This window comes from Emericellopsis atlantica, assembly GCF_019669845.1.
Source record: "Emericellopsis atlantica unplaced genomic scaffold F5Z01scaffold_3, whole genome shotgun sequence".
NCBI lineage: Eukaryota > Fungi > Ascomycota > Sordariomycetes > Hypocreales > Bionectriaceae > Emericellopsis > Emericellopsis atlantica.
Window position 1 is genome coordinate 1,139,463 of NW_025764705.1, and position 24,447 is coordinate 1,163,909.

The following is a 24,447-nucleotide window of genomic DNA, read 5'->3' on the forward strand; positions in this document are numbered from 1 at the left end:
TATACCGTCATCGCCAGCCCGCAGTGTTCGTGCAATAACAGCTGTAATTATCCTACTACCTTTTAATCTGGAACTTTGGGCTGCCTTGGACTGGAAACTATGGTAGAGCTTAATGTCGCCAGCTCTCAACTGCGTGATAGGAGCGACTGTTTGATGTAATGACTGTTGAACTTATTACCATCTGCCGGGCGAGTCCCGGAACCAGACTTCAAATGTCTACAACCAAGATGCCTTTTAAATCACATGCACCAAATTCACCAGTGAACTTAACTTGTGTAAAAAGCGAAATTACCATTGCCCATGTAGTCATAGCTCGGTCCTTTTCCCCTTTTCCACGCCAGATTTGCTGCCCTCTTCACGGGCAACCTTCTTAGGCATATAGTCCCCGATTTCGAGCCATTCCATGGTAAATGCTGTCACGATCCGACTCCAATCTCTACAAGTCCCCAAGTCAAGATGCTCGCCGTCGTCCTCCATCTTGTGCCACAAATCTCTCGGAAAAGGGCTGGGAATGAGATGTAAGATCTCAACACCGCGCTGCATAAAAGGCACATGGTCGTCCCCGATGAAGCCCCTCCCAAAAGTGGTAGCTTCCTTGTCTCCATCCGGCAAAAAGGGCTGTTTCGGCGAGCTCTCCAGGAGCTTCAAGTCGCGCATGCGTTTCTCGAGATCGGCCATGTTTCGGTATGCCCAGTGCGTTGGCAGGAAGTAGCTCGGGACCGTCGGCCCCTCCGCGCCTAGCAGATCCAACAAGACGAACAGGCTGATGCTGTCAAGGGGTGTCTTGTAGGTAGACATGCTTTCGTGCGGCGTCCTTTCCCACTCGGCGGCCAGGCTCCTAGCGCCGTAGAGGGAGTCATCGTCCGACCAGCGTTCAAATGCCTCCTCGCCGTCCAGGAAGATGATCTGTATACCCTTTGCCTCCTCGAGCCCAGCGTCCCCCGAGTCTTCCATTTCTTTCCATTTCGAAGTCAGGGCGTCGTCGATGCTGCGCGCCACGTGCATGAGCATGGCACAGGGAGCCGCGCTGTCAATGGCTCCAATGAAGCCCTCTGGCTTGATCAGGCTGTCAAAGTGGGCGACTAGCGTGAGGCGGCCAACATCGCCCTCGCGAGCCCACGGCGGATCGCGTTGGAAGATCCAGTTCGTGAAGGGTACGTCTCTGTCGCCCGTGACGGGTGTCTTGCTGGTCGAGTTCTGCGATATGCGCCGCCATTCTGGCAATTCGTTTTCGAAGAAGTCGACAAAGTGCTTCTGGACCTTGTACGAGCCATCCGTGCCAGGCACCCGAGGAATCAAGATGGGGGCGAGGAGCTTGCCCTCTTTGATGTTGAAGTCATCATTCGGTGACGGTATCGAACGCAGGTGGTCGTCCGTCACGGTGCTGAAGGAGCCCGAAGCGAGGGATAGCAGGGCCGTCAGGATGAGGACAACGGTGGACGGTCGGGGCATTTTGGAGGGCGAGGTCAGCCAGTGAGCATATCGGCGCTGATTTGAACAGTAGAAGAATGGGGAAGAAAGAGCGCAGGTTGCCGAGCTCAAGTTGGGGATATCATGGTGCCAGGTTGTAAGGGAGGATGGGCATGTGCGTTGGCGCGCATAGGTGGTCGCATTGGCATGCGATGTGAAGCGGCGGACGTGGGTCCGCAATGCCGCCATCTGATACCTGGTACTCAACGGCAAGGAAAGGTAAGGCAGCCTGCGCTGACACCAGAACGGTACTGGTTGTATAAGGTGCGGATAGTAGCATTTAATTAATCAAGCGCAAAGTCAGCTTATCGTTACTGGATTTTCTGTTCCCGTCTTTGAAATTGTCTCGGATGGGGGAATGCCGGACGAAGTACACGTCCAAATAGAGATTCTTAGTCCTGCCGCTATGATCTCAACACGTGCTACTATGATGGCGTACGACATGGAGAGCCTTAAATGATCCTACCTGTACGTACATACATGAGAGTGAGTATCGGTCAAGACTTATTCTCAGTCCTGTCTTCCCTGAGTAGCCTTCTCTTCCTCTATCCTCCGCCTGGTCTCCTCCTGCTTGGCTTTCGGTATGGTAAGCGCATTGATCCCAAGGAATTCGCAAATGCTGCCCACAACAAGGAACGCCCATCTAAAGTATACGATGCCGGCAAAGATAAAGTAACCCCAGAGATATGCCAGCTCCAACTGTGGCGAGATTTGTGGCAAGCCCACTCGGGGAAGGTTGCCGATCACCACACCACCGAGGAGCGGGATGAGCATTACCGTCCAGTATGGAAACGGCTGTCTCGTCAGATGCGCCAGAATCATCTTTGTCGTCATTCTTCCGAAAACAAATGATAGGGTCAGACACAACAGTGTCAGATGATTGTTGTCCATCAGCGTGCTGTAAGGGCTGTATATCCACGCTCCGATGGCGAGTGTGTAGACCACCATAGGAGTCCACTCGAGGAAGACTGGGGTAAGAGGCAGACCCTTAGCCTGCCTGGCCTTCCAGACATTGTAGACGCAGACGGGAATGTGGCCCGTGCAAAGGGGAACAACGATGACAAGCACCCATATATCCAAGGTGTTGGTCTCCCCAAGGAATTCCGCCAGGAGTGTGTTCTCCCCGATGGCGTACTTGAGAGGGATGCGGAAGACCTCTGGACCCCAAATACCCCCAGCAGCCATGACAGCGGCAGCAATGAGTAGGCCCTCAGTCGGCCCGTTGAAATAGCCTAGATATAGGGTATGGGTGTGATACGTCTCCCACGTAGAGAAAAACATCGCAAGGCAGGGACACAGAGCGGTGAAGACGCCCAATTTGCTGCACCCAAGACCCATGGCGGCAGTCTCCAGGAGCGAAGCAAGCGTGCAGTTGAGCGAATCAATCCCGTGATCAAAGAGCTCGCCTAGGCCGGAGGATGTCCCCGTTCGCCTGGCCTGCTTCCCATCGACATTGTCCATGGTCTGATACATAAACAGACCAAAGGAAAAGCTCAGGTATACCCAAGTAGGGCCCGGGCCTATCAAGTCTGGAATGTAGATGGACATCAACACGATGTTCCCCAAAATGAAGAAGAATCCTAGGAGCGTGACCATGTTCGGGGCCAGCCACATGGGCAGCACGTTGACGAATGCATTCCACTGCGCAGGTCAGCGACTTTTCGAGCTCCTCGATGTGTTCTAGCATACCCAAGGACCGAGTATATACTTGGAGACGGGCGATTTGTCGACGGCCGAGTACTTGTACGATTTGAGGTGGGTCAAGGCTTCGTCCGAGATGCACTCGGCAACGGCCTTTCCTGCGACGATGTCAGCGCTGTCTGCGAATCTCGAGTGGAGGGTTCCAGTACTCTTCGGCATATCCATCTTGTCAATGCGCTGATAAAGATGCAAGAGTGTACGGAGTAGACTCCAACGGGATTGAGGATCTTTGAAGAGAAGCGGTCGTGGGGTCGGAGTGGATCGAGGGGCGTCCTTGGCAAGAAGGGATTGGTGATTAGGAGCAAATCGTACAGCCACGCGCTGCAGTGACGTGGTTTCACAGCATAAGAACCGCAGGGTAGGATAGTGGCATGGTGAGGCAGAGGACGATGAAGGATTCTCTTAACCGAGATGTAGGTCATAGGGAGTACGGATTTTACAGGAGCCAATGCGATCACTCAGGTTGGTGCGGGAGGAACCGTCGATTTAGCGCAGGGGTTGGCACGTGAAATTGAAAACGGTGAAGCGACGACCTATCACCATCGAGGAGTGAGCTTGAGTCTGGTCAACGTACGTGCACATGTATCCGTACATCACGATTATTGTATTAACGCCAGCACATAGGCTGCAATATGCTCGCTCCGATGAAACACACGTAGTAACGCCCGAGTAATATGCAACAAAGAAACGCAGCTTCCAAGTGGGTGTTTCGTCCCCGTTCTTGTCGTGCAGCTTTACAGCAGCGCGAACCCAATGCCGACGCCGCCAAACAAGACGGCCCAACCATACATGGCCCCGGCCTCCACAAGTGCCGCTGCGTTGCCGTTGTCGTTGTTGTTCTCAGGATCAGACGGCCCGGTGTATAGGACTACGTTGTCGCCGTCCGTCTTGGTTCCGCTTGGGGCTCTTGTCGCGGTGCTCGCGGAGCTGCTCGTCGTTGTCACTCGCTTGGGGTTCGAGGCTCCACACGGATGGTCTGCGAGGCAGGCAGACTGGCAGGCGGTGTCGTGGTCGGCGCAATCGTCGACGCATTGAATCCCCCACTGGCGGCAGACGAAATAGGGTAGCGTTTGAGAGTACTCGGTGACATTAGGCTTGGAGTTGTCGCCACAAAGACAGCCGTAAGTCAGTTTTTCCTGTTTTAGAGGTCAGCGTTAGGTTGCCGGCCGAGATCTGGAGTGCATACCGCGTCGCATTCGTTCACAAGAACGGGATCGGGGGAGGTTTCGTAGCAGATCAGTGGGCAGGTCTCTTTCTGCATCGTGCACCAGTAGTCTGCTCGTTTTAGTATGTCTCCCCACAGCCTGAGGCCGGAGTAGAAGCGCACCTCGCTGATTGATGTCGACGGTTTCGGGATCAATTTTGTACTGGGCTTGGGCCACAGCAATGAGAGAGGCTGCGGCCAGGACGCTCGAACGGAAGAACATGGTTGGGGCGGTCGGATCTTGCTTTGGAGTACGATGATCGAAATGCAGCGAAGTGTGCAAGGTGAATACTTGTAGGAAATGTCTAGCAGCGCCAAGCAGTCAGTACAAACTTGTCTTCTCACAGCTGTGTCGCCCAAGTAAAATTGCCAGGCCGCCCCAAGCCACCGACTGGGGACGAGGCTAGAATTGGGTCCGTACACTTACCCGCAAATTAAAGAAGATCAACAGTGAACGTAACGAGAGAATCAATAACGAATGTAGGGCGCGAACAGCAAGTCCAAAAATGGCGGAAAGCGAGGGAAGAATGAACTGTGGATTGAAAAGGACAGGAGGGCGTCACGGTTTAATATAACGATGAGCAGCACTTATTAGTTTCATGATATGGATACATGTGCCTGGCCAAGGGTTGCCTGCGGCATCGGCGCTAGGCTCTAGCACTCAAGCCTTCTGAGATAGTGCTATGAAACTGGCTCTCCAGGTGGAACGTACTTTATCTCACAGCAAACGGTGACATTCTCGTGTCTAAGACTTGGCGGCCTCGTAGAGGATGCGTACCAAGCCTCTTCTCCTCCCAGGACCCAATAGCACGATACCTGAGTATGGGCGGGCGAGGCCGGTCTGGGCCTGGGCCATTTTAGCTCAGACACATGGTGGCTCGCGCTGTGGGGCCAAGCGGACCACGCCCCCGGGGAAGCTCAACAACCTGGAGGCTGGCCGCTGGAGGCTCGTTGAGAATTCTCATCTGCGGACACCAGCTGGTAATAAAGGTATTTCAATTTGCTGTGATTACTGTTCGCGAGTTGAAAGTTATTTTGTCTTATCTGTGAGTGGCCGCTACTTTATCGTAGGCCAACAACCATGGTATCGCACCTACGAACGAAGTGCTCGTGACCAGTTGGTTCTCGTGTTCGGCAGCCGAAATCTGGTCAATCGTGCTGCTTCGTGCATGAAGAGAGCATCGCATTCTGCAGTTCGAGTGTCGGCTTTCGCCGGTAGAACCGACGCCAATGCAAGCCTCAGGCTCTAGTGCCTTTATAAGTTACCAGGCTTTGTAGTATTCCGTAGGATGTACGGATACGGTACATTACAACCTGTTCACGATGCGCATCAGACCATCCAGAGCTCTGACAGTCCGTGTGCTTGCGAATCAGGAGGCAAGAGTATCTCGCCATTCAGTACATAATCACTGGAATAAAAATGACAGCTTCTCCTCAAAATAGTGGCTATATTTACCACAAGCCAGCAGCAGTCCTTGATCCAAAGTCATACACGGGCGCGTACTTCCACTGCTTGTAGTGCCACGAGTGCCCCGAAACGGAAATATCTTGAATCAGGGTTGCAGGCATCGGAATATTCCCATCATGCACCAATTCAGATGCCAAATTTCTAGTGCTCGCGTTTAGGGCTGGGTTTCGTTCCTTGAACTAAAGTAAGTTGAGGTAATGATGAGTGCTTGCTCAAGTTCAAACATGATGTCAACGTGTTGGAGACGGCCCATAACTCAATTCGAGAACACAGCCCCACATGAATCAAGCAATGCTAGTGTCGATCGTCAACTTTGCGCATTCCGGTTCTGCGTCGTCTTGTACGTATGACTCCATGAGCACGACGTAGACTTTTCCATACAAAGCCTACACTTCGCGCCGACACCGAACACCAGCATTACATGTAGAGACGACTCGAAGTCTGGTCAGAACCTCCCACTCTGTCTAAGAGGCACATGCGCAACAACCCTCCATCTGCCGTATGGCGTCGGCCATAGACCAAGGGAACGACTCCAGCGCAGGCTGGTCTGTCGCAGCTGCCAATATCCCCGAGCCCGAAGCGCCGAATGTCGTGACATCACCGCCATACTGGTCGAGCCAGCCGAGACGTCTTCACGCGCGCCACGCCTCAAACATATCGACCGAGTCGCTGCCAACAGGTGCTATAAGGTTGCGCGACAATGAGAGTGCCGATGACGACGATAGGAACAATGCGTGCTGGGCGCAAAGTGTCGAGATTGTGGATTTCACAGTGGTGAACGGTAGTGCGGGCAGTATAGGCGCTTTCGTCGTGTACATCATCAAAGTACAGACGCTGGCCGTAAGTCATTTTGCGCACAACGCAGTCCGTACCTTTGGCGCTTACACCAGAAAGGGGAGCTACATGCACATTCGAAAGCGATATTCGGAGTTCCATGATTTCAGGGAGCGCCTAATTCTCTCATTTCCAACGTTTGAGGCCATGATCCCGCAACTGCCACCAAAGAGCGTCATATCCAAGTTTCGCCCAAAGTTCCTGGAGAAGCGGCGTGCGGGGCTTCAATACTTTTTGCAGTATGTTTGAACATGCCACGGCTATCTTGTTATGGGCGCTAATGTTGTGGACTAGCTGTGTACTGTTAAATCCTGAGTTCTCGGGTTCACCTGTTCTCAAAGATTTTCTGTTTGCGTAACTAGAACGCGATGTTTTGGACAACGCCAAAATCCGCCTGGCGCGGTGAAAGGTTATATTCTATGTATACGAGTAGTAAGTTTTCAAATACGAGTAATGATAGTACAATGGCCGTGCCACCTTCGATATCCGGTGTCGGTATATGAGGCGCCGAGTCATAACTTGGACGCAAAGGACTTACGTGGCAGGCAACACGCACTTATGCAAGATAATGATGACAGCTGCACCTTGCCAAAACCGACGAATCATCAAGCTCGTGGTCATCTAACGCGTCAATATCTATATTGGTCCTGAAGCATTCAAGGTTCCGAGAGATATATACACTCGGCTCGCAACGATACCGGAAAGTCCGTACGCCGCTCTGCGCCTGACAGCTCGTCAATATCAATCTTTTGTCCTACAATCATGCGCATAGATTTTCGTGGATCCATGATCCATGGTCCATCATCTTGCACGCCAAGCCCAATTGCCGACTTGCTTCGTAAATTCCACGCGTCCTCGAACACAGGCGTACGTCATTGCCTGGTTCAGAGTTTAATCCCTTGTGATTTCAGATGGCTATGGCAGTTCCACCTAGCACATTTCAGGCTTCAGGTCATTGGGAAGATTCCATGTCGCCAGGCTTGCGGCTGAAAGGACAAGCTCTAATTACCTACACTGATGCAGTCGAGGCCAATCGCGATACCCCGCGACGATGGAGCCACCAGCGCAGCACTCCGAGATGGATCTCAGAGAGAATCAGGACACTCACACACCACAACATAAGGACGGTTGCTATTCACATCCCTCATGCAACACAGCTGAAGAATACGACGAGCTGCTCTCTCGTCCCGCTATTCCAAAAACCGCATCATACATGGCCAGCCTAGTGCCTCCCTCACCTGAGGAATTCGAGCGCATCAAAAGAGCCCAGGAAACGAAGGAAGAGGAAATCAAGCAACGGGACCGGCAACAACATCGGCAACGCCGGCTTGAGTCGCAAGGTGACCACCATGAGAGGACAGAGGCCGCAAGGTTAATACAAAAGACTTTCCGGGGGCACCGGGCGCGGAGAGAGCTCGATGGATTCGGACTCGATGCAAGCACTCGCTGGGTCAGCGCCATCCGAGAAGCTGAGTTCAGGGAGACAACTCGGCCGAGGACGAAGGAAGCACATGAAAATGTGCCGACATCCTCGTATGGCGGACAAGGGAGCGCGGCGATGTCAAATGCGAGGGTACGATGGAAGAAGGCCAGCGTCGTGGCGCGCCGAGCGGGACATGATGACCTCGAATCGGACTCGTCCTCGCTCACCACCACCGCGACAAATGCCTCGGTAGGGGAGCAAGAGCGCGTGCGGCAGAAGAGTGAGCAAATATTGGGCAGGTCCAAGCAGAAAGCGCAGATGATGGGTCTGCAGTATTTCTTGGAGATGGTCGACGTTAAGCACAGGTACGGCTCGAACTTGCGGGCTTACCATGCGGAATGGAAAAGATCGAGCACACGCGAGAACTTTTTTTATTGGTTGGACTTTGGCGAGGGACGAAATGTTGAGGTGGAGGCTTGCCCCCGAGATCGCCTGGAAAGGGAGAGGATACGATATCTCTCCAGGGAAGAACGGCAGTACTACCTGGTCAAGGTGGATGACGAAGGGCGCTTGCGGTGGGCAAAGAACGATGCGAGGATCGACACGACGGACGCGTACAAGGACAGCATCCATGGTATCGTGCCAGCTGATGACCCAACGCCCGCATACGATCCTGGCACCCAGCCGCGCCATGGCTCTTCGCCCCTTCGAGGTAGTTCTATCGATAGTGCAGGGTCTTCCGCGCAAACCAGAAGAAGGGCAGATAGAGAGGCCAAGTACCTCAATCTGCAGGGGAACGATTCAGACTCCGCGGACGAGCACGAAGATGAAGTGCCAGATGAGCACCAGCATCTCCAGATGAGGAAGGTCAAGCACTTCTCTGCCTCAACCATCTGGAACAAACTGCTTCGCAAGTCTGTCAAGGAGGGGACGTGGATATTCGTTGCGGACACCTCCTTTCGTATGTACGTGGGAATCAAGAACTCGGGCGCCTTTCAACATTCTTCGTTCCTTCAAGGTAGCCGGATTTCCGCTGCTGGCCTAATCAAAATCAAGGACGGGAGGATAACGTCTCTTTCCCCGTTGAGTGGTCACTATCGGCCGCCAGCAAGCAGTTTCCGCTCCTTTGTTCACTCCTTGCGTGAGGGGGGTGTAGACATGAGCAAGGTCACCATCTCAAAGTCCTTTGCTGTCCTCGTCGGTCTAGAGTCCTATGTCCGGGCGCGCAAGAAGTCTAAGCATCTACTAGGCAAGATGACAAACCGAAAGGAAAAACTGGTCCATCCTGAGGGATTCCGGCAACAAGAACAAGAAGCCATGGATACCAGTAAGAGTGCAGCACGTGAGCGGGAAGTTATCGCAGCGGAGATGGAGGAGAACAATGCCACCACCAGGGTAATGGAGAAAATAGGGTTGCCGAGAGAGCGCAAAGAAGAGTGACAGATATGGACGCTACGGTGGCTGCGGAATATACCCCGATCTGACAGGTCATGGATAATGAATAGTTTGACGAAGCGTGCGCTTTGTTCTCATATATCTTGACTCCTGAGTGTGAATCTTTCTTTGTTTCAAACACCCCCGAGTTTCTTCGATTACACATCATCGCCCAAGTCTCCTAAACGCTGTATCAACGGAACACATCAAAACTGCGTCATTGAGCCTATGTAAGAATACAGCATTACCAGAAAGTATCGAATGATCGCAAAAATTGCGCCGTTGCGGACTTGGCAAAAGAGTACAGACATTGTGCAGGGTAAGCTTGCAGCCGAGCTCTCCAGCGCCCGCCAACTACCAGTCAACGAGCAGCAGTCGCGCGACGGGAACGTGTCAAACATCAGTCACGTCTCATACAGCTACCAAACACGGGTATTGCCCTCTCAACGCTTCACGCTCATTGCAAAAACGATGCGATCCACCACATTGGTTGCCAATGGCCTCCGTCACCCGCTCCTCACATCGAGCTGAGGATCCTCCTCCCACTGGCGATTCGATGCGTCCGCAAGCCGCGATACTAGACCAGGCCGTTGCCGAAGGCGGTGGCACAGGAGGTGCGCAGGGTCGTACGAAGCGAAAATTACAAGAGTACGCGCATGGACACAACGAACCAAGCAAACGGACGCGTGTGGCGACCCAAGGCAGATCCGTCGCGCAAGACCGCGCCGACGCCCCTCCAGCAGGCGCTGGTCAAACGTCGGCCACAAACCTCACAAAACACCAAGCCAAAGTTGCCAATGGCATTCGACACGAACTAGACAGACTGGCGACCGAAGGGAGTGTCGATAGAGAAGGCAAGCGCAAGCTGCGCTCGCAGGAGTCAACGCGCTTCAAGAGCGAGCTAGCACAGTACTTTCCGGACTACGACGAGGTGATAGGAAATGATGAGAAGCAGGAATGTCCGTTACGCATTGTTGTTCTTGCATATCTATGCATGTTGACTGACTATTCGTAGATCTGTTCAATATCGACACGCCTATTCTCGTGTCGGACTCGGCGAACGAAAGTGATGATAGGCACCGCGGGCCCGATCTCGGCACCGTGGTTTCGGTACGAAGCTACGGCGACGCGCTGTATACAGAAGTCTCCAATGCCCAGCGCATCGATTTGAGTTCACTAGGGTTGCAACAATTCAAGAACATTGCCTCAGAGGACCCCTTGCATGACAGCGTTTACGAAAAGATACATCGAAGAGCCGAGCGACTGGAGCGGAACATACGAAACACTGAGAAGGGGCGAGCTCAGCATGATCGCGACCGAATAGTTCAGCTCAAGGAGAGTTTAGAGGGCCAGGATTGGCTCAAGGTTATGGGTGTTAGTGGCGTGACGGAAGCCAGGAAGAAGACATTTGAACCCGCACGGCGGTACTTCATATCTGGCTGCCAAGCAATCATTGACAAGTTCACCAATTGGAAGAACGAGGAGAAGCGACGCAAAGCAGAGAAGAACAAGGCCGATGCCGAAGCCGAGGAGGAGGGCGAGGAGGAGGAGGAATCCGAGGAAGCTAGTGATGAAGAAGACGACTCGTCCCATGCGACTAGCGAAGCATCCTCCCCCGCAAAGCAGCTTCGCGAGGAGGCTATGGCGAGATCAAGACTGACAGCTAAAATTGCGAAACGACCGCGACCACGGCCCCTGGTCAGACCAGATCCGCCGATAGGACCGCCGCCACCGCCCAAAGAGTTCAAGTCCTTCTTTGAGAAGCAGCACGAGCGTGACAGTGCAGTGAACAGGACGCGTAGAGGGCGCAAGGTCCTCGCGTGGGGATTGCCTATACCCGAGTTCTCCGATGCTGATTTCGAATTGCCGGCTCATTTTCTAGACGAGGACAAGATGCGAGCCAGAGCGCGGAAGAAGCGTGCGGACAAGCGGCGGAGCAAGGGTTGATTCACCGCTGAGATTTGTTGTATGTTGCACAGAACAGGCAGGGTGCCCGGCGTCACGGCTTGACTTTGTGAAGGAGGTCCATCAAGGAGTCTATCAAGGTTTTATCACACTTGACGCATGGTTGCCGTCCAACTTGTCCAAGTCCCGGGCGTAGTGAATGTGAGGCTGAGATTATGCGCGGCGCGACTGCCCAGGAATTTGAGCGTATGTCCAAGAAGCCGTATTGAAACCATCATCGTGTTGAACACCCAAGGTTTGCATACCTAAGTTGAGTTGCAGGGAGACCTTGTGATTTGTGATGTAGGAAAGCTCATGGGGAAGCCTACGACGCGGTCCGTCTAAATAAGGTACGGATACCTGTGGCTTGTAGGCGGCATGATGAATATGGCAAATGCGCGTGGTCCGTGCGCAAACCTTCCAACGCGCAGCAACCTCCAAGCTTCTTTCAGCATCACACCCCGTAAATACCGGATTGCAACCCCAGCAGTACGACTTCGACCGACTCGACCAGAGCGCGCCTGGGTGTAGAGGCCTTTCTTGATCGTTCCAGTATCCATCGAGACCGACACGCAAGCCGCAGCGCATTTGTTAAGCCGCACGGTCGCTGAGCTTCAGCTACCAAAGCTCGCCGGTAGAGACAGCGAACATACGCACGCGCCGCTCAAACGAGTGCGACCTTCCAAACGGAGTGCGCGCGCAAGCCGCCGAGCCCGAAACTCTCGATGCGAGTCGCATCAGCACTCTGCTCCCAGGAGCGCTGACCGCTTCTCGATCTTTGTTCGAATTCCGATCACGCTACGCACAGGCAAGATGGCCTCTCATGCCCTCTTCGACGAGGACAGCGACCTGCCACCCGTGGAAGAGCTACCGACGCAGGCGTACTTTATTATCAAGCAAGATGTAACGCTGGACATCAACTTCCGCGAGAAGCGCATCGACGGCACGACTGACATCATCCTCGTTGTATTTGACGATAAGCTCGAACACGTCGACCTGGATGCAGCACAATGCGATATCGATACGAAGAATATCACCGTCACGGAGCTACGCGAAGCTCATGGCAGTATCGTGGAGGGCCCCAAGCGTCGCACCGGGGCTGAATACAATGATCCGTATGACGCGCTGCGGCCACCCGACAATTACAACTGGACTGCGGAACATCATGATCTGCGGCGTATACGTGCAAGGCGCCTGTTTAATAATCGAGCCACCGACGTACCCGCTGAAGATAGAGAATTCAAAGGTTGCACGCCGGCATACGGATCGCTCAAGGTCAATCTGCGCGCAAAGGGAGGATCAGATCGCCCCAAAGTGATCATACGGAAACAAAACGAATCGCAAAGACAGTACAAAATTTCGATACCCTTCACGAACAGAAATGGACGAGATGGAGTCCATTTCGTAGGGGTCGATCCGCTCGATACCCGATACCCCCACATGTATACTCGACACTCTCTTCAACCAGGGACGGCTTCCTGCATTTTCCCATGTATAGATGATCATGGGCAGCGCTGCGATTGGAGAATCACTATCAAGCACCCGAAGACGATGAGTGACGCGCTGAGGAAACCTTTAGCGACGCAGGGGAAGGACACCGATGCAAAGGCTGATCTGTCGGAAGAGGACAAGCTCCGGGAAATGACGGTGGTCTGTTCAGGCTTCCTGGTAGAGGAGTCGACGGATCCTAAGGACGAGCGAAAACGACTTATGACATTTGAACCGGAAAAGAAGACGTCGGTCCAGAAGCTTGGATTCGCGGTCGGTCCATTCGAGCACGTCGACATCTCATCAGAGTTCCGATCCGAGGAAGACGAAATCAAGCTCGGTATCAGCGCCCTGCGCGTTCATGCTTACTGCCTGCCTAGGCGGGCGGAGTGGGTTCGCAATACTTGTATCGCCATGACGATGGCCGCCGATCACTTCAGCTGGTCCTTCGCTAAATACCCTTTCGGCAATTTCAAGCTCATCTTCCTAGAAGACCTAGTGGAGGATACAGTAGCATTGCACTCTATGGCCTTTGCAAGCAACCGACTCCTTTATCCCGAGGACATCATCGACACGGAATTCGACACGACGCGAAAACTAGTGTACACACTGGCCTATCAATGGACCGGGATCAACATGATCCCCAACACGCGAAACGACATTTGGATCAGTATTGGAATGGCACACTTCATGACGGAGCTCTTCATGAAGAGGCTGTGTGGCAACAACGAGCACCGTTTCAGGATGAAGACAATGTCTGACCATCTGGTGGAGATTGATATCGAAAGACCGTCACTGTACGACCTCGGGTCGAGCCTCCATCTGGGCGAATCTGAAATTGAGTTTATGCATTTGAAGTCGTCTCTGGTCTTCTTCATCCTCGATAAACGCCTTAACAAGGCGTCAAGCGGGCATAACCTCATGCGGATCCTCGCAAAACTCTTGACAAAGGTTCAGATTGAAAGTAGCGACAAGGCGTCGATCCTGAAGACGCCCGACTTTCGCACCAGGTGCGAGAAGGCAGCTAAATGTAGTCTCGAGACCTTCTGGGATCAGTGGATATACGCCAGCGGTGCACCCCGATTCGACGTCAAGGCGCGGTTCAACAAGAAGCGGCTCTGTGTGGAGTTGACACTGAATCAAATCCAGCATCAAGTTGTCAAGAAGCCGGAACTGCAAAAGGCCGACTTCATGCGCTTGATCAAGGAGCGGCGGAACCAAACACCACTGGGAGAGGTTCAACCCATCTTCTCCGGGTCCATGACGATCCGTATTCACGAGGCAGACGGTACACCCTACGAGCATATCATCGAGATAAAAGAAGATGCAGCTCGGGCGACAAAGTTCGAGATTCCCTACAACACGAAATACAAGCGCCTCAAGCGCACGCGACGTATGAAAGAGAAGCTTACTGGCGCCGCGGCCAATGCAGACGCACAAGGCGAGACGGAGCAAGATGCCTTGACGGTGTCCCTGGGTGACGGCCTGTCAACCCCAGAAGAGCAGGCCAAGTGGGAAATCATCGACTGGGATCCAGAGACAGAGCGGAAGATGGACCAGGAGTCCTATGAGTGGATACGCGTAGATGCGGACTTTGAGTGGGTTGCGGCTATGAAACACACCCTCGAGCCTTACATGTACGTCTCACAACTCCAGCAGGACCGGGACGTGGTAGCGCAGCAGGATGCCATCTTGTATCTGGCGACCGGTCCGCTGCACCCTATAGCATCTGGGTTCTTGGTGAAGACCATTATGGACAGGCGTTACTTCCACGGCATCCGGACCATGGCTGCTGCGGCGCTGACGCGCCAGTCCAATATCAAGGACTTGCCCATGCTGGGCTTGCGACAGCTGATGTTGGCATACCGCGACATGTTCTGCTATGAGAACTCTAATCAGCCTCGTCCGAACGACTTCTCCGACAAGCAGCAGTACAAGGTCCGATGCGCCATCATCCAAGCCATTGCTGAGGTTAGGGATGCGAACACACATCGTTGTCCTTTGGATGCGCGACAATTTGTGCTTGATCAGTTGCTTTACAACAACAATGAGAAGAACTCCATCTCGGATCACCATTGGATCGCTCTGTTGGTGAAGACCTTGGCGATATCCATGATTCCGTCGAAGAAGGACGAGTGGGTCGAGCGCCAACGCAAACTCAGGGACGATGCGGAAGACGGCTTCTTGGAGAAAGCCATTGAACAGATTGAGCGCGTGCTCAGGCGAGATGAGTGGACATACTCTTACCACAACATCTGGACAATCGCGGGTTTGGACGCGAAGCAGCGGTTGATGAAGGCTGAGGTGATTCCCAAGAATCTACTCGACTTTGCGCAATACTTGATTGATGGGACGGCGGACACGATTCGTATCAAATGCTTCGAAGCATTGATTGATCTTGGTGCTATGACTGACCATGCCTTGTTCAGTCTGCTTGTCTTGGTGCTGACAACCGATCGGTCGCCCCATGTTCGGAGCAAACTCATTGAAGCCCTCGTTCAGGGGCTCGCTGCAATTGCTCTCGGCGAGCACGCAAAGCCCGTCGAAAAAGAAGAGTCTGCCATGGACCTGGACGATCCGCTGCTGGTCGTGCAGGACAGTGAGAAGGAGATTGAGGCGCGCCAAGAGATGTTTGCTCGCAGACAGAACTTGGACTCGGCGCTCATTGCGCTGCGCAAGGAAATGGACGAAACATATGCCAGCGATCAGCGTCATTACCGCACCGCTTTGCGCAAGGCTTTGGACCACCAAGGTCTGACACGTACGGAGATTGAGAGTCTGCTGGACATTGCGGCCATGATGTTCGAGGAGGCTAGTACTTGGATTTTGACGCTCCAGTTGCCCAAGACATGGAAAGCGGAGAGGTCGGCGCAGGCAACACATGATCGAGTAAGTCTCAGTGTACTGCATGTGAACAATACTAATACTTCGAAGCTCCTGATGAAGTTCACGTCCCACTACAGGATCGAACCGAAACAATCAAAGTCAGCCATACTGCCACCACCACCTCTCCCAGCCGTGGAAGCACCCGCGCCAGCTCCATTGGCACGAGCGCCGTCAATCAAGATCAACACAAACAAGCCTTCGACGCCGCGAACATCCTTTTCGGACGCAGCGGCATCGCAGCCTCCCCCACCGCCAAAGCCAGCGAGTTTCAGTGCGCCCAAAGAAGTCTCCGCGCCAGCCAAACCAGTCAAACTACCAGCTGCCCCTGTGCCCAAGCGGCCATTTGATGACTCTGACGATGACGAGCCGATGGCTGCGAAGCGTACTAAGACTAGCACACCTCAACCCATCATCCCGTCCGCTCCTGGGCGCAAGCGCAAGATGATTACCTTGAAGACGAAGAATCCCGGGCGTCTGGCGGTCATTTTAGGTCAGAAACCGCCGGTCCCTAGACGGACTTCGCTGCCAGGCATGGCACCCAAGAAGGAAAAGGAACCCACCCCTGAAGGTGTTAGTGCGAGTATTCCGCCAAAACACAGTCGAAAGCCACTACCCATAGGAGGAGTAGCTGGCGATTCTGCGAGGAAACCTCTGCCCGGCTCTGGGGATACTGTTCGCAAGCCCTTGCCTACAGGCGGGTCGTCAATGTCACCCCCTCCACCACCACCGGAGAAGAAGTCTATGAAAATCAACACCAACACAGCGCGCGCATCACCCAAACCTTTGGCTAATGGTGCGTCGGGGAGCCCAGCACCAGCCACTCCGCTGAGCGCAGGTGGCCGTCCCAAGATCAAGATCATACGGAAGTCGACCAATCCAGCAACTGGCGGATCGTCTCAGTCACCGCCCGCGCCTTAGTGGTATCATGCCGCCCAGAGATTGGATGACGTGGCATTTCGTGAGCTGGACTATGAACTTGAAGGCAGCGCACTCTGCACGAAGTTGAAAAGCATGCATTAATGGAAGATAAGGCAGATAGGCCGGAGATGTGCTGAGGACTCAGCGGATAGCATTGCGAAGGCGTTTAGGCTACTTGATCGATTCTTTTTGGGGGTGAACATGATTGGGGATGCGGCAAAGGATGATTGATACCTGGTACATTGTAGGTGAGGCACATAGATCAAGAATGCTCTGTCATCACGATGTGTTCCAAATGATTTGCTCTGTCTTTTGGCATGAAGAATGATACCTGAGGAATTATTAACGCCGTTACCTGGTAGGCCTGAATATGTGCAAGTACCTATGTCGTCACCAAAAGGGGTCCGCGACCGGGGGAAAAGCGGGTCCTGTCACGTGAGACGGGTAACGAACAGGAGCAGCGCGCTCCCGAGCGAGCTCCAGTCCGAGGGCGGTGTTCGTCGTCTGGATCCCGGCTCGTTAAACTTCTCCAAGCAGTCCAGCAACCTCGCGCAAACGCTCTGTCAACAGAGTCATTGCCGTGAATCGGGGCCTGGCTTGACCTTTGCGCCCTTTATCTTGCCATTCGATTTCAGTAGATGATACCCCAGCTCATGTTGTAAGTTTCACTCGCCATCCCTTTCCCAGCAATCGTCCAGCCTTGCCTTGCGCGGAAGCAGGCAGCCAGCATCTGGGCGCTATCGCCGCCGAAGGATTGCAATCCATTGTCCTTGGCTTCTTCCGGTCTGCGCTGGGTGTGCTTACCTACGCTGTGGATCTTGTCGCGTTCCTCTTCTGCCTCTCGACCTTGTGCTACGAAAGCCGTTGCTGACCATTACGACAGACCACAATGAACACGCACAACCCCCACGGCGGCGGTGGCGCGTACGACCGCGACCGTGAACGAGAAAGAGAAGAACGACACCGTGCCGCAATGCAACAACAGCACGAACAAGAGATGGCGGCCCGTCGCGACCAGCACGAACGCGAGAACCGCGAGTCCGCCGATCGCTACCAGCAGCAACAGAACACGCCCCATCACTCGAGCAGTGCCGGCTCCATCCCGATTCATCAACCTGTTGCGTCGCGAGGAGCCAACCTCATCCACAGTCCGGGCGGGATCCTCGGAAACTTCAACGGTGTTGGAAAGGACGCCGGCCCGGCTAGCGGGGCGCCTCAGGGCAGCACAGCTAGCTTTGGGGGTCCCCTGCTGCAGCAACAACAGCAGAGAGAACAACAAGCCAGGCAGGCCTTTGCGGACGCGCAGCAGCATCCGATGTTCGCTCCGATGCCTCACGCGCAACAAGGACCCGGCGCTGGCCAAGCTGCTCAAGGCGCTGGGGCGGCGGCTGCCGTTGCGGCTGTCTTCGGCGGCCCCCTACAGCAGGCGGCAGCAGCTCAGCAGCAAGCGGCCAGGCCACATCAAGATGGCGGCCGTGGAGGACCGCCGCCAGCAAATGGCGATGGCTTCAGAGGCGTTAGGCCCGATAGTGCTCAGCAGGCGCCACCACCACCACCACCGCCACAGCAGCAACAGCAACAGCAGCAGCAGCAACAACAACAGGGAGCTGGTGGCATAACCCAAGGGCAACAACCCATTCTGAACGTAAGTGATCCTCGACGCTTTTCTTGTCTGTGAGCTTGCGCGAGGTCAGGGCAGGCGGTCCCTACCCGCTTGCCCTTTCCGTTGAACCATTCAGAAAGGTTATTCCTGCTTCGTATGAGCACAACTTCTGCCTCGCAAATCCACCGAGATCCAAGCAAGCGCTTGTGTTGTCATTCGAGATTTGCAGTCATGGCTGCTACTCAGAATGCCCTCAATCCATCCCCATTCAAATGCCCGCACTGCACTGAGTATGGCTGCGTTCGCCCAATCTATCACAGACACCTCCTTAGACTCTCTCCGGTACCCGAAGCTTGCGTCGTATCTCTCTCAGGGCACCAATACTGATCTCCGTTTTGTAGGACGCTTTGACCTATCTAGATCAGGTCAAAGTCCAATTTCACGACCAGCCTGATGTCTACAATCGGTTCCTTGACATTATGAAGGATTTCAAGAGCCAGTCGTATGTTCAATGTTGCCTTAACGTGAAGACCCAGCTAACAGAACAGCATCGACACGCCTGGTGTGATCAATAGAGTCTCCGAGCTCTTCGCGGGGAATCCTAGTTTGATTCAGGGGTTCAACACGTTTCTCCCGCCGGGCTACAGGATCGAATGCGGTGCTGGCCACGACCCGAATACAATTCGCGTGACGACCCCCATGGGGACAACGACCCAGCAAATTGCCGGTACAAGGAGCATCACCGACGTCAACCCTGCCCCCGGGCAACCAATGTACGCCGACCGTGGTGCAGCAAACAGCTGGCAGCGTCCCCAGCGCAGCATAGAGAGCCCCGAGGCGGCATTTAGCACACCCGTACAAAACGGCAACAATCTGCTTGCCGTCTCGCAAGGCGGCACCTTTGACCAAACAGGAGCACAACAGCGCAACCTGTCCCAAGCACCTCCGACCAGCCAACCAGTACCGCGAACCCAGACACCTACTCCGTCTGCCCAGGCTCTCATCAATGGCAATGCACCACCAGGCTCAGCGGCTCAGAAAGGGCCTGTCGAGTTCAATCACGCTATATCGTATGTGAACAAGATCAAGAACAGGTTTCAGGACAAGCCGGAAATATATAAGAATTTCCTCGAGATTCTGCAAACCTATCAGCGGGAATCGAGGCCGATACAGGACGTTTATGCACAGGTTACAAACCTCTTTGCAGACGCGCCTGACCTGTTGGAGTCGTTCAAGCAGTTTCTGCCCGAGACAAAGGCTGTTGCTGAACGTGCCGAGGAGGGTTCGCGCACGCCACAACCCAAGATGCCACCGCTCGGCAGCTTCGCGCCGCCCGCAAGCGCCTCCAAGGACAACAAGAAACGGCCGCGCGCCAACGAGAAGCAAGGTCAAGCTGCTGGGCCAGCCTTCCCTGAAGTGGCCGCCAACCGCGCGGCACCCGCAAACACGGTCAACGGAACCAAGCGTGCCAAGTTCAGTCATGCACGGACGCAGATCGAGGCTGGAGTAGAGCCGACTTTGACTCCACTCATGCCTGAACCGTACCCACCACGGCCGACTTCAACCTCGACGGCAGACGAGATGGCCTTTTTCGAGCGTGTTAAGAAGTATTTGGGGAACCGGGCGTCCATGAACGAGTTTCTCAAAATGTGCAACCTGTTCAGCCAGAACATCATCGACCGAGAAACTTTGTACTACAAGGGACTGACGTTCATAAGTGCCAACCCCGAGCTCGTGTCTTTCTGGGGCCACTTTGTGAACTATCAGCCCGAGAACGCTGACATTGCCAATCGACCTGCACCCCCGACCGACAAGGTCTCGCTGAGCAATTGCCGGGGCTACGGACCGAGTTATCGCCTGCTTCCCAAAAGAGAACGCCAGAAGCGTTGCAGCGGCCGGGACGAGCTCTGCCAATCTGTGCTTAACGATGAGTGGGCGTCGCATCCCACATGGGCGTCCGAGGATTCTGGGTTCGTGGCGCATCGAAAGAACCAGTACGAGGAGGGCCTTCACCGTATCGAGGAAGAACGCCACGACTACGATTTCTACATCGAGGCCAATTTGAAGTGCATTCAGCTTCTAGAGCCCATTGCACAGTCGATGCTGGCCATGTCTGCCGAAGAGCGCGCCGCTTTCCAGATGCCTGCTGCTTTGGCCGGTCAGAGCACGTCAATCTTCAAACGTATTGCGAAGAAGATCTACGGCGACCGTGGCATTGAGGTGGTGAACGACTTGTTCAACACGCCGTTTACTGTTGTTCCCATTCTCCTGGCACGCATGAAAGTCAAGGACGAGGAATGGCGTTTCTCTCAGCGGGAATGGGAGAAAGTTTGGCACACGCAAACGGAAAGCATGCATCTCAAGAGTCTCGACCACATGGGTATTCTTGTCAAGTCCACGGACAAGAAGAACCTCACGACCAAGCATTTGGTCGACGTCATCAAGACCAAGCATGAGTCACAGCGCCGCGAGAGGCTACTCAAAGGCAAGCACGCTCGCCATCAGTTTGTCTGGGACTTTGCCGACAAGGACTTGATCAGCGATCTGCTTCGCTTCTGCATGCAGTATACACTTTCAAGTGGAACCTACAGTACACAGGAGAAGGAGCGTATTCTGGAATTCTACGAGACTTTCATTCCCGTCTTCTTCGACATCCCCGATGAGCTATTGGGCGATAGGCTGCCTAGGATGCCTCTTGACTCTGGCGAGGAGGATGTTGAAGATCAAACCCCTGCGGAGCTCACCAACGGACGCAGTCGCCGCAATGGCCGGAAAGCTGACTTGCTGAGAGGAGTTCTCGACCCCGTCAGGAACACCCCCAAGCCAAGGAATCAAAAGGAGGACAGTGCAGCCTCTGGCAGCAAAGAGACAACACCCGATGTTGGCTCGAATGAGGAAGATATGCCCGATGCGCCGGATGACGCTGCCTCTGCAGAGATCACCAACGAGCGGTGGATGCCTACCGTACCCAAGGCCGTTGTGGTCGGCGAAACTGACAATGCCAACGGTTTGCTTGGTCCCGACGGAGAACTCAAGGCCGATGGTCTTTTCACCCGGACTTGGTACCATTTGTTCTGCAACCAAACCATCTATGTTTTCATGAGCATCTTTCAAACACTGTATTCGCGCCTGCACGATGTCAAGAACAGCCAGGACACTGTTGCGCACGAGATCGAGCGATTGAATCGGGAAAAGCCAGCTCGTGACATTGGTGTGTCCGAGTCACCAGGAACATTCTTCACGACCAATGATCAGCCTGCCGATTTCTGGCCAAAGACGGCTTCCCTGATTGACGACTACATTGCTGGCGATATCGACGAGAACGGGTATCAGGATGTGATGCGTCACTACTATCTTCGGAACGGCTGGAAGCTGTACACAATCCAGGATCTTCTTAAGACGCTGACACGGCTGGCACTCAATTGCAGCCATCACGACCAGAAGGACAAGACGCATGAGCTGATTAATCGCTACATCAACAACCGCGAGAAACCCGAAACGAGTTATCAAACAGAGATCAGCGAGCGCAAGGCTGCTGAGAAGTGTGTTAAGGACGGCGAGCTGTTTGTTATTCGATGGGTGAGTTCGAGTGTTCCTGTCGGGTGGATCGTTGCTAACCAGGGAACAGATGCCTGATCAATCGATCGCCACCGTGCGCTGGCTACAGCGCGACGAAAGCACGTTCCACACGGACGACATGGCTCTTCAAGAGCGCTGGCAGTACTACATCTCATCCTTCATTCGGGTTGAGCCGACTGAAGGCATCCCCCGCTCGCAGCTGCAAAAGGTCGTTCTGACGCGTAACCTGCCGTCAGGCGACACTGATTCTGACGACGGGACAATTCCCAAGCCGCTATCTTTCGAGGAGAACCTTACGGTCAGCATCTGTCTGAAAAGCTCCAAGATGCTATGGGAACCAGGCACCTCTGAGTACTTCGTCTACGACCAGTCGCCAAAGACCAAGGAGCAATGGGACCGCCGCGAACGGTTTATCAAGGCTCTCAGTCACCATCGTGAGACGGAGTTGACCAAGAAATTTGTTCACAACCCGGTGTGGGCTCGTGATATGGGCCCCGAAGGCGTACAGGAACAGAACAGCAATTTCCGCAAGTGGCTGGATGAGGGTGTCGTGCCTGCGAGTGCAAGCGAGACTGGCGAGGGTGCGTAATAGACTTGGGGTATTGGGATATCGAGTGGAAATGATCAAAGGGCATTTGCAATTTGGGAACGGGTTATTCTTTTGTTACTGTTATCTCATAGCGGATACTGGTCTTACGCGCTGTTTGCAGACTTGTAGGAATGGTGAGGTACCCTGACCAATGTTGGCGCTTTGCTTTCCGGGCAACGGCGTTTCCTCCGTCATGACTTTCTACGATTACATTGTATATATTTAAAAAAGATGGTCGCTGCCACGTGTGCGTTGGTCGTGATTTCGAATTATTTCAGGTTATTATATGCTGCAGCCACTTATTGCAAGTTCTCGATGACCAGAGCCGAGGCACCACCTCCGCCGTTGCAGATACCAGCAACGCCGATCTTGGCCTTCTTGTCAGTGAGCACCGATGTCAGGGTGGTGACGATTCGGGCACCCGAGCAGCCAAGAGGGTGACCGATGGCCACGGATCCACCGTAGACATTGACCTTGTCGGCGTCCAGGTTCAGGAGCTTCAGGTTGGCCAGAGCGACGACGGAGAAAGCCTCGTTGATCTCGTAGTAGTCGACATCCGACTCAGTCAGACCAGCGTGCTTGATGGCCTTGGGGATAGCCAGAGCAGGGGCAACGGTGAACCTTTCAGGCTCACGCTCGGCGTCACCCCAGCCCAGGATCTTGGCAATGGGCTTGACGCCCAGCTCCTTGACCTTGGCCTCGGACATGAGCACCACAGCGGCAGCACCGTCGTTGATGGGGGCCGCGTTGGGGGCGGTGACGCTGCCGTCGGACTTGAAGGCGGGGCGCATGCTGCGGAGCTTGGACTCGTTCAGGTTCTTGACCTCGTCGTCGCGCTCCACGGTCACGTTGGGCTTGCCGCGGCCGCCCGAGACCTCGACGGGGACGATCTCCTTGAACAGACCAGCCTCGGTGGCGGCCTGCGCCTTCTGGTAAGACTTGACAGCGTAGTCGTCCTGCGCCTCACGGGAGAGCTCGTTATCGTTGGCACACAGCTCGGCGGCAAGACCCATGTGCTCCTTCTTGTATGCGTCTGTCAGGCCGTCCTTGAGCACACCGTCGTTGAGTGTCTGATCGCCGTATTTGGCACCGTTGCGCAGGTTGGGGAGGTAGTGGGGGGTGTTGGACATGGATTCGGTGCCGCCAGCAACGACAATGTCGGAGGTGCCGGTGATGATGTTCTGGGCACCCAGGATGATGGCTTTGAGAGAGGAGGCGCAGACCTTGTTCACGGTGGTGGCGATGGTCTTCTGAGGGAGGCCAGCGCCAATGGCGCATTGGCGAGCAGGGCCCTGGCCGAGGCTGTTGTTCCAGGCGTTAGCCACGGTGCTTCATGGGATATGGGCGGTCGGTACGTTACCCAGCGGACAGCACGTTGCCGAAGAAGACCTCGTCGACATCTTCACCCTTGATGCCAGCGCGCTGGACAGCACCTGAGCATGTTAGTTGTTTGCCGTAAATGAACGACGTAAACTCAGCGTACCCTTGATAGCCTCAGAGCCAAGCTGGGTAGCGCTCAAGCTCGAGAGGGAGCTGTCGTCGTCAGTTTCCCAGCATCTTCAAACCGTGGACGGCGGGGCATCACAACTCACCCAAGGAAAGACCCCACAGGGGTTCTGGCGGCAGAGACGATGTATACAGGCGGAAGGCTCGACATGATGGCGGGTATCTGTGATCTGGTTTGGATATGAAGATAGGGGAGATAGAGCGAAGGAAATATTGGTTCGATGAGAAAAATAATATTGGGAGCTCACCGCAAAGTACATCAGGCCATGGAGGGGCAGATGGCCCAACAATACGCCGAGTTCGCAACGCGACAATACTGCCAAGGCCCAGATTGGTCGGCGGGTTTTCAGGGGTCACTCAGTGCTGCATACGCCCTAATCTAGAATGGGCCTAGCACCAG

The 24,447-nt window shown here is 54.3% G+C and overlaps 8 protein-coding genes across 8 annotated transcripts; 4 read left to right on the forward strand and 4 right to left on the reverse strand.

The window, feature by feature from the left end:
• Positions 1–306: 306 nt before the first annotated feature.
• On the reverse strand, positions 307–1,452 carry F5Z01DRAFT_670904 (peptidase family M28-domain-containing protein; the record flags this gene model as incomplete). The annotated part of the gene is made up of 1 exon (XM_046264628.1): positions 307–1,452. The coding sequence occupies one exon, from the start codon at positions 1,450–1,452 to the stop codon at positions 307–309; it is 1,146 nt and encodes a 381-aa protein (XP_046122181.1).
• Positions 1,453–1,980: 528 nt separating this feature from the next.
• On the reverse strand, positions 1,981–3,330 carry F5Z01DRAFT_615899 (CDP-alcohol phosphatidyltransferase-domain-containing protein; the record flags this gene model as incomplete). The annotated part of the gene is made up of 2 exons (XM_046260882.1): positions 1,981–3,111; positions 3,160–3,330. The coding sequence occupies 2 exons, from the start codon at positions 3,328–3,330 to the stop codon at positions 1,981–1,983; spliced, it is 1,302 nt and encodes a 433-aa protein (XP_046122182.1).
• Positions 3,331–3,676: 346 nt separating this feature from the next.
• On the reverse strand, positions 3,677–4,978 carry F5Z01DRAFT_645514 (uncharacterized protein). Its single transcript, XM_046262843.1, has 4 exons — positions 4,803–4,978; positions 4,499–4,680; positions 4,358–4,446; positions 3,677–4,307 (listed from the first exon to the last, which is right to left on the reverse strand). Exons 2-4 carry the CDS (start codon positions 4,596–4,598, stop codon positions 3,906–3,908), a joined length of 591 nt encoding a protein of 196 aa, XP_046122183.1. The 5' UTR covers positions 4,599–4,680; positions 4,803–4,978; the 3' UTR covers positions 3,677–3,905.
• A 1,072-nt stretch (positions 4,979–6,050) lies between these two features.
• On the forward strand, positions 6,051–7,382 carry F5Z01DRAFT_327244 (Phox homologous domain-containing protein). The gene is made up of 3 exons (XM_046259069.1): positions 6,051–6,683; positions 6,738–6,916; positions 6,972–7,382. Exons 1-3 carry the CDS (start codon positions 6,345–6,347, stop codon positions 7,033–7,035), a joined length of 582 nt encoding a protein of 193 aa, XP_046122184.1. The 5' UTR covers positions 6,051–6,344; the 3' UTR covers positions 7,036–7,382.
• A 2,403-nt stretch (positions 7,383–9,785) lies between these two features.
• On the forward strand, positions 9,786–11,794 carry F5Z01DRAFT_327234 (something about silencing, SAS, complex subunit 4-domain-containing protein). The gene is made up of 2 exons (XM_046259068.1): positions 9,786–10,493; positions 10,550–11,794. The coding sequence occupies exons 1-2, from the start codon at positions 10,031–10,033 to the stop codon at positions 11,479–11,481; spliced, it is 1,395 nt and encodes a 464-aa protein (XP_046122185.1). The 5' UTR covers positions 9,786–10,030; the 3' UTR covers positions 11,482–11,794.
• Positions 11,795–11,887: 93 nt separating this feature from the next.
• F5Z01DRAFT_645520 (transcription initiation factor) lies at positions 11,888–17,216 on the forward strand. Its single transcript, XM_046262844.1, has 2 exons — positions 11,888–15,855; positions 15,901–17,216. The coding sequence occupies exons 1-2, from the start codon at positions 12,292–12,294 to the stop codon at positions 16,768–16,770; spliced, it is 4,434 nt and encodes a 1,477-aa protein (XP_046122186.1). The 5' UTR covers positions 11,888–12,291; the 3' UTR covers positions 16,771–17,216.
• A 52-nt stretch (positions 17,217–17,268) lies between these two features.
• On the forward strand, positions 17,269–22,691 carry F5Z01DRAFT_327307 (uncharacterized protein). Its single transcript, XM_046259070.1, has 5 exons — positions 17,269–17,428; positions 17,654–18,415; positions 18,775–18,875; positions 18,922–21,952; positions 22,002–22,691. The coding sequence occupies exons 2-5, from the start codon at positions 17,660–17,662 to the stop codon at positions 22,539–22,541; spliced, it is 4,428 nt and encodes a 1,475-aa protein (XP_046122187.1). The 5' UTR covers positions 17,269–17,428; positions 17,654–17,659; the 3' UTR covers positions 22,542–22,691.
• A 149-nt stretch (positions 22,692–22,840) lies between these two features.
• F5Z01DRAFT_670912 (Thiolase, N-terminal domain-containing protein) lies at positions 22,841–24,198 on the reverse strand (the record flags this gene model as incomplete). The annotated part of the gene is made up of 4 exons (XM_046264629.1): positions 22,841–23,843; positions 23,902–23,974; positions 24,025–24,074; positions 24,134–24,198. 4 exons carry the CDS (start codon positions 24,196–24,198, stop codon positions 22,841–22,843), a joined length of 1,191 nt encoding a protein of 396 aa, XP_046122188.1.
• Positions 24,199–24,447: the final 249 nt, after the last annotated feature.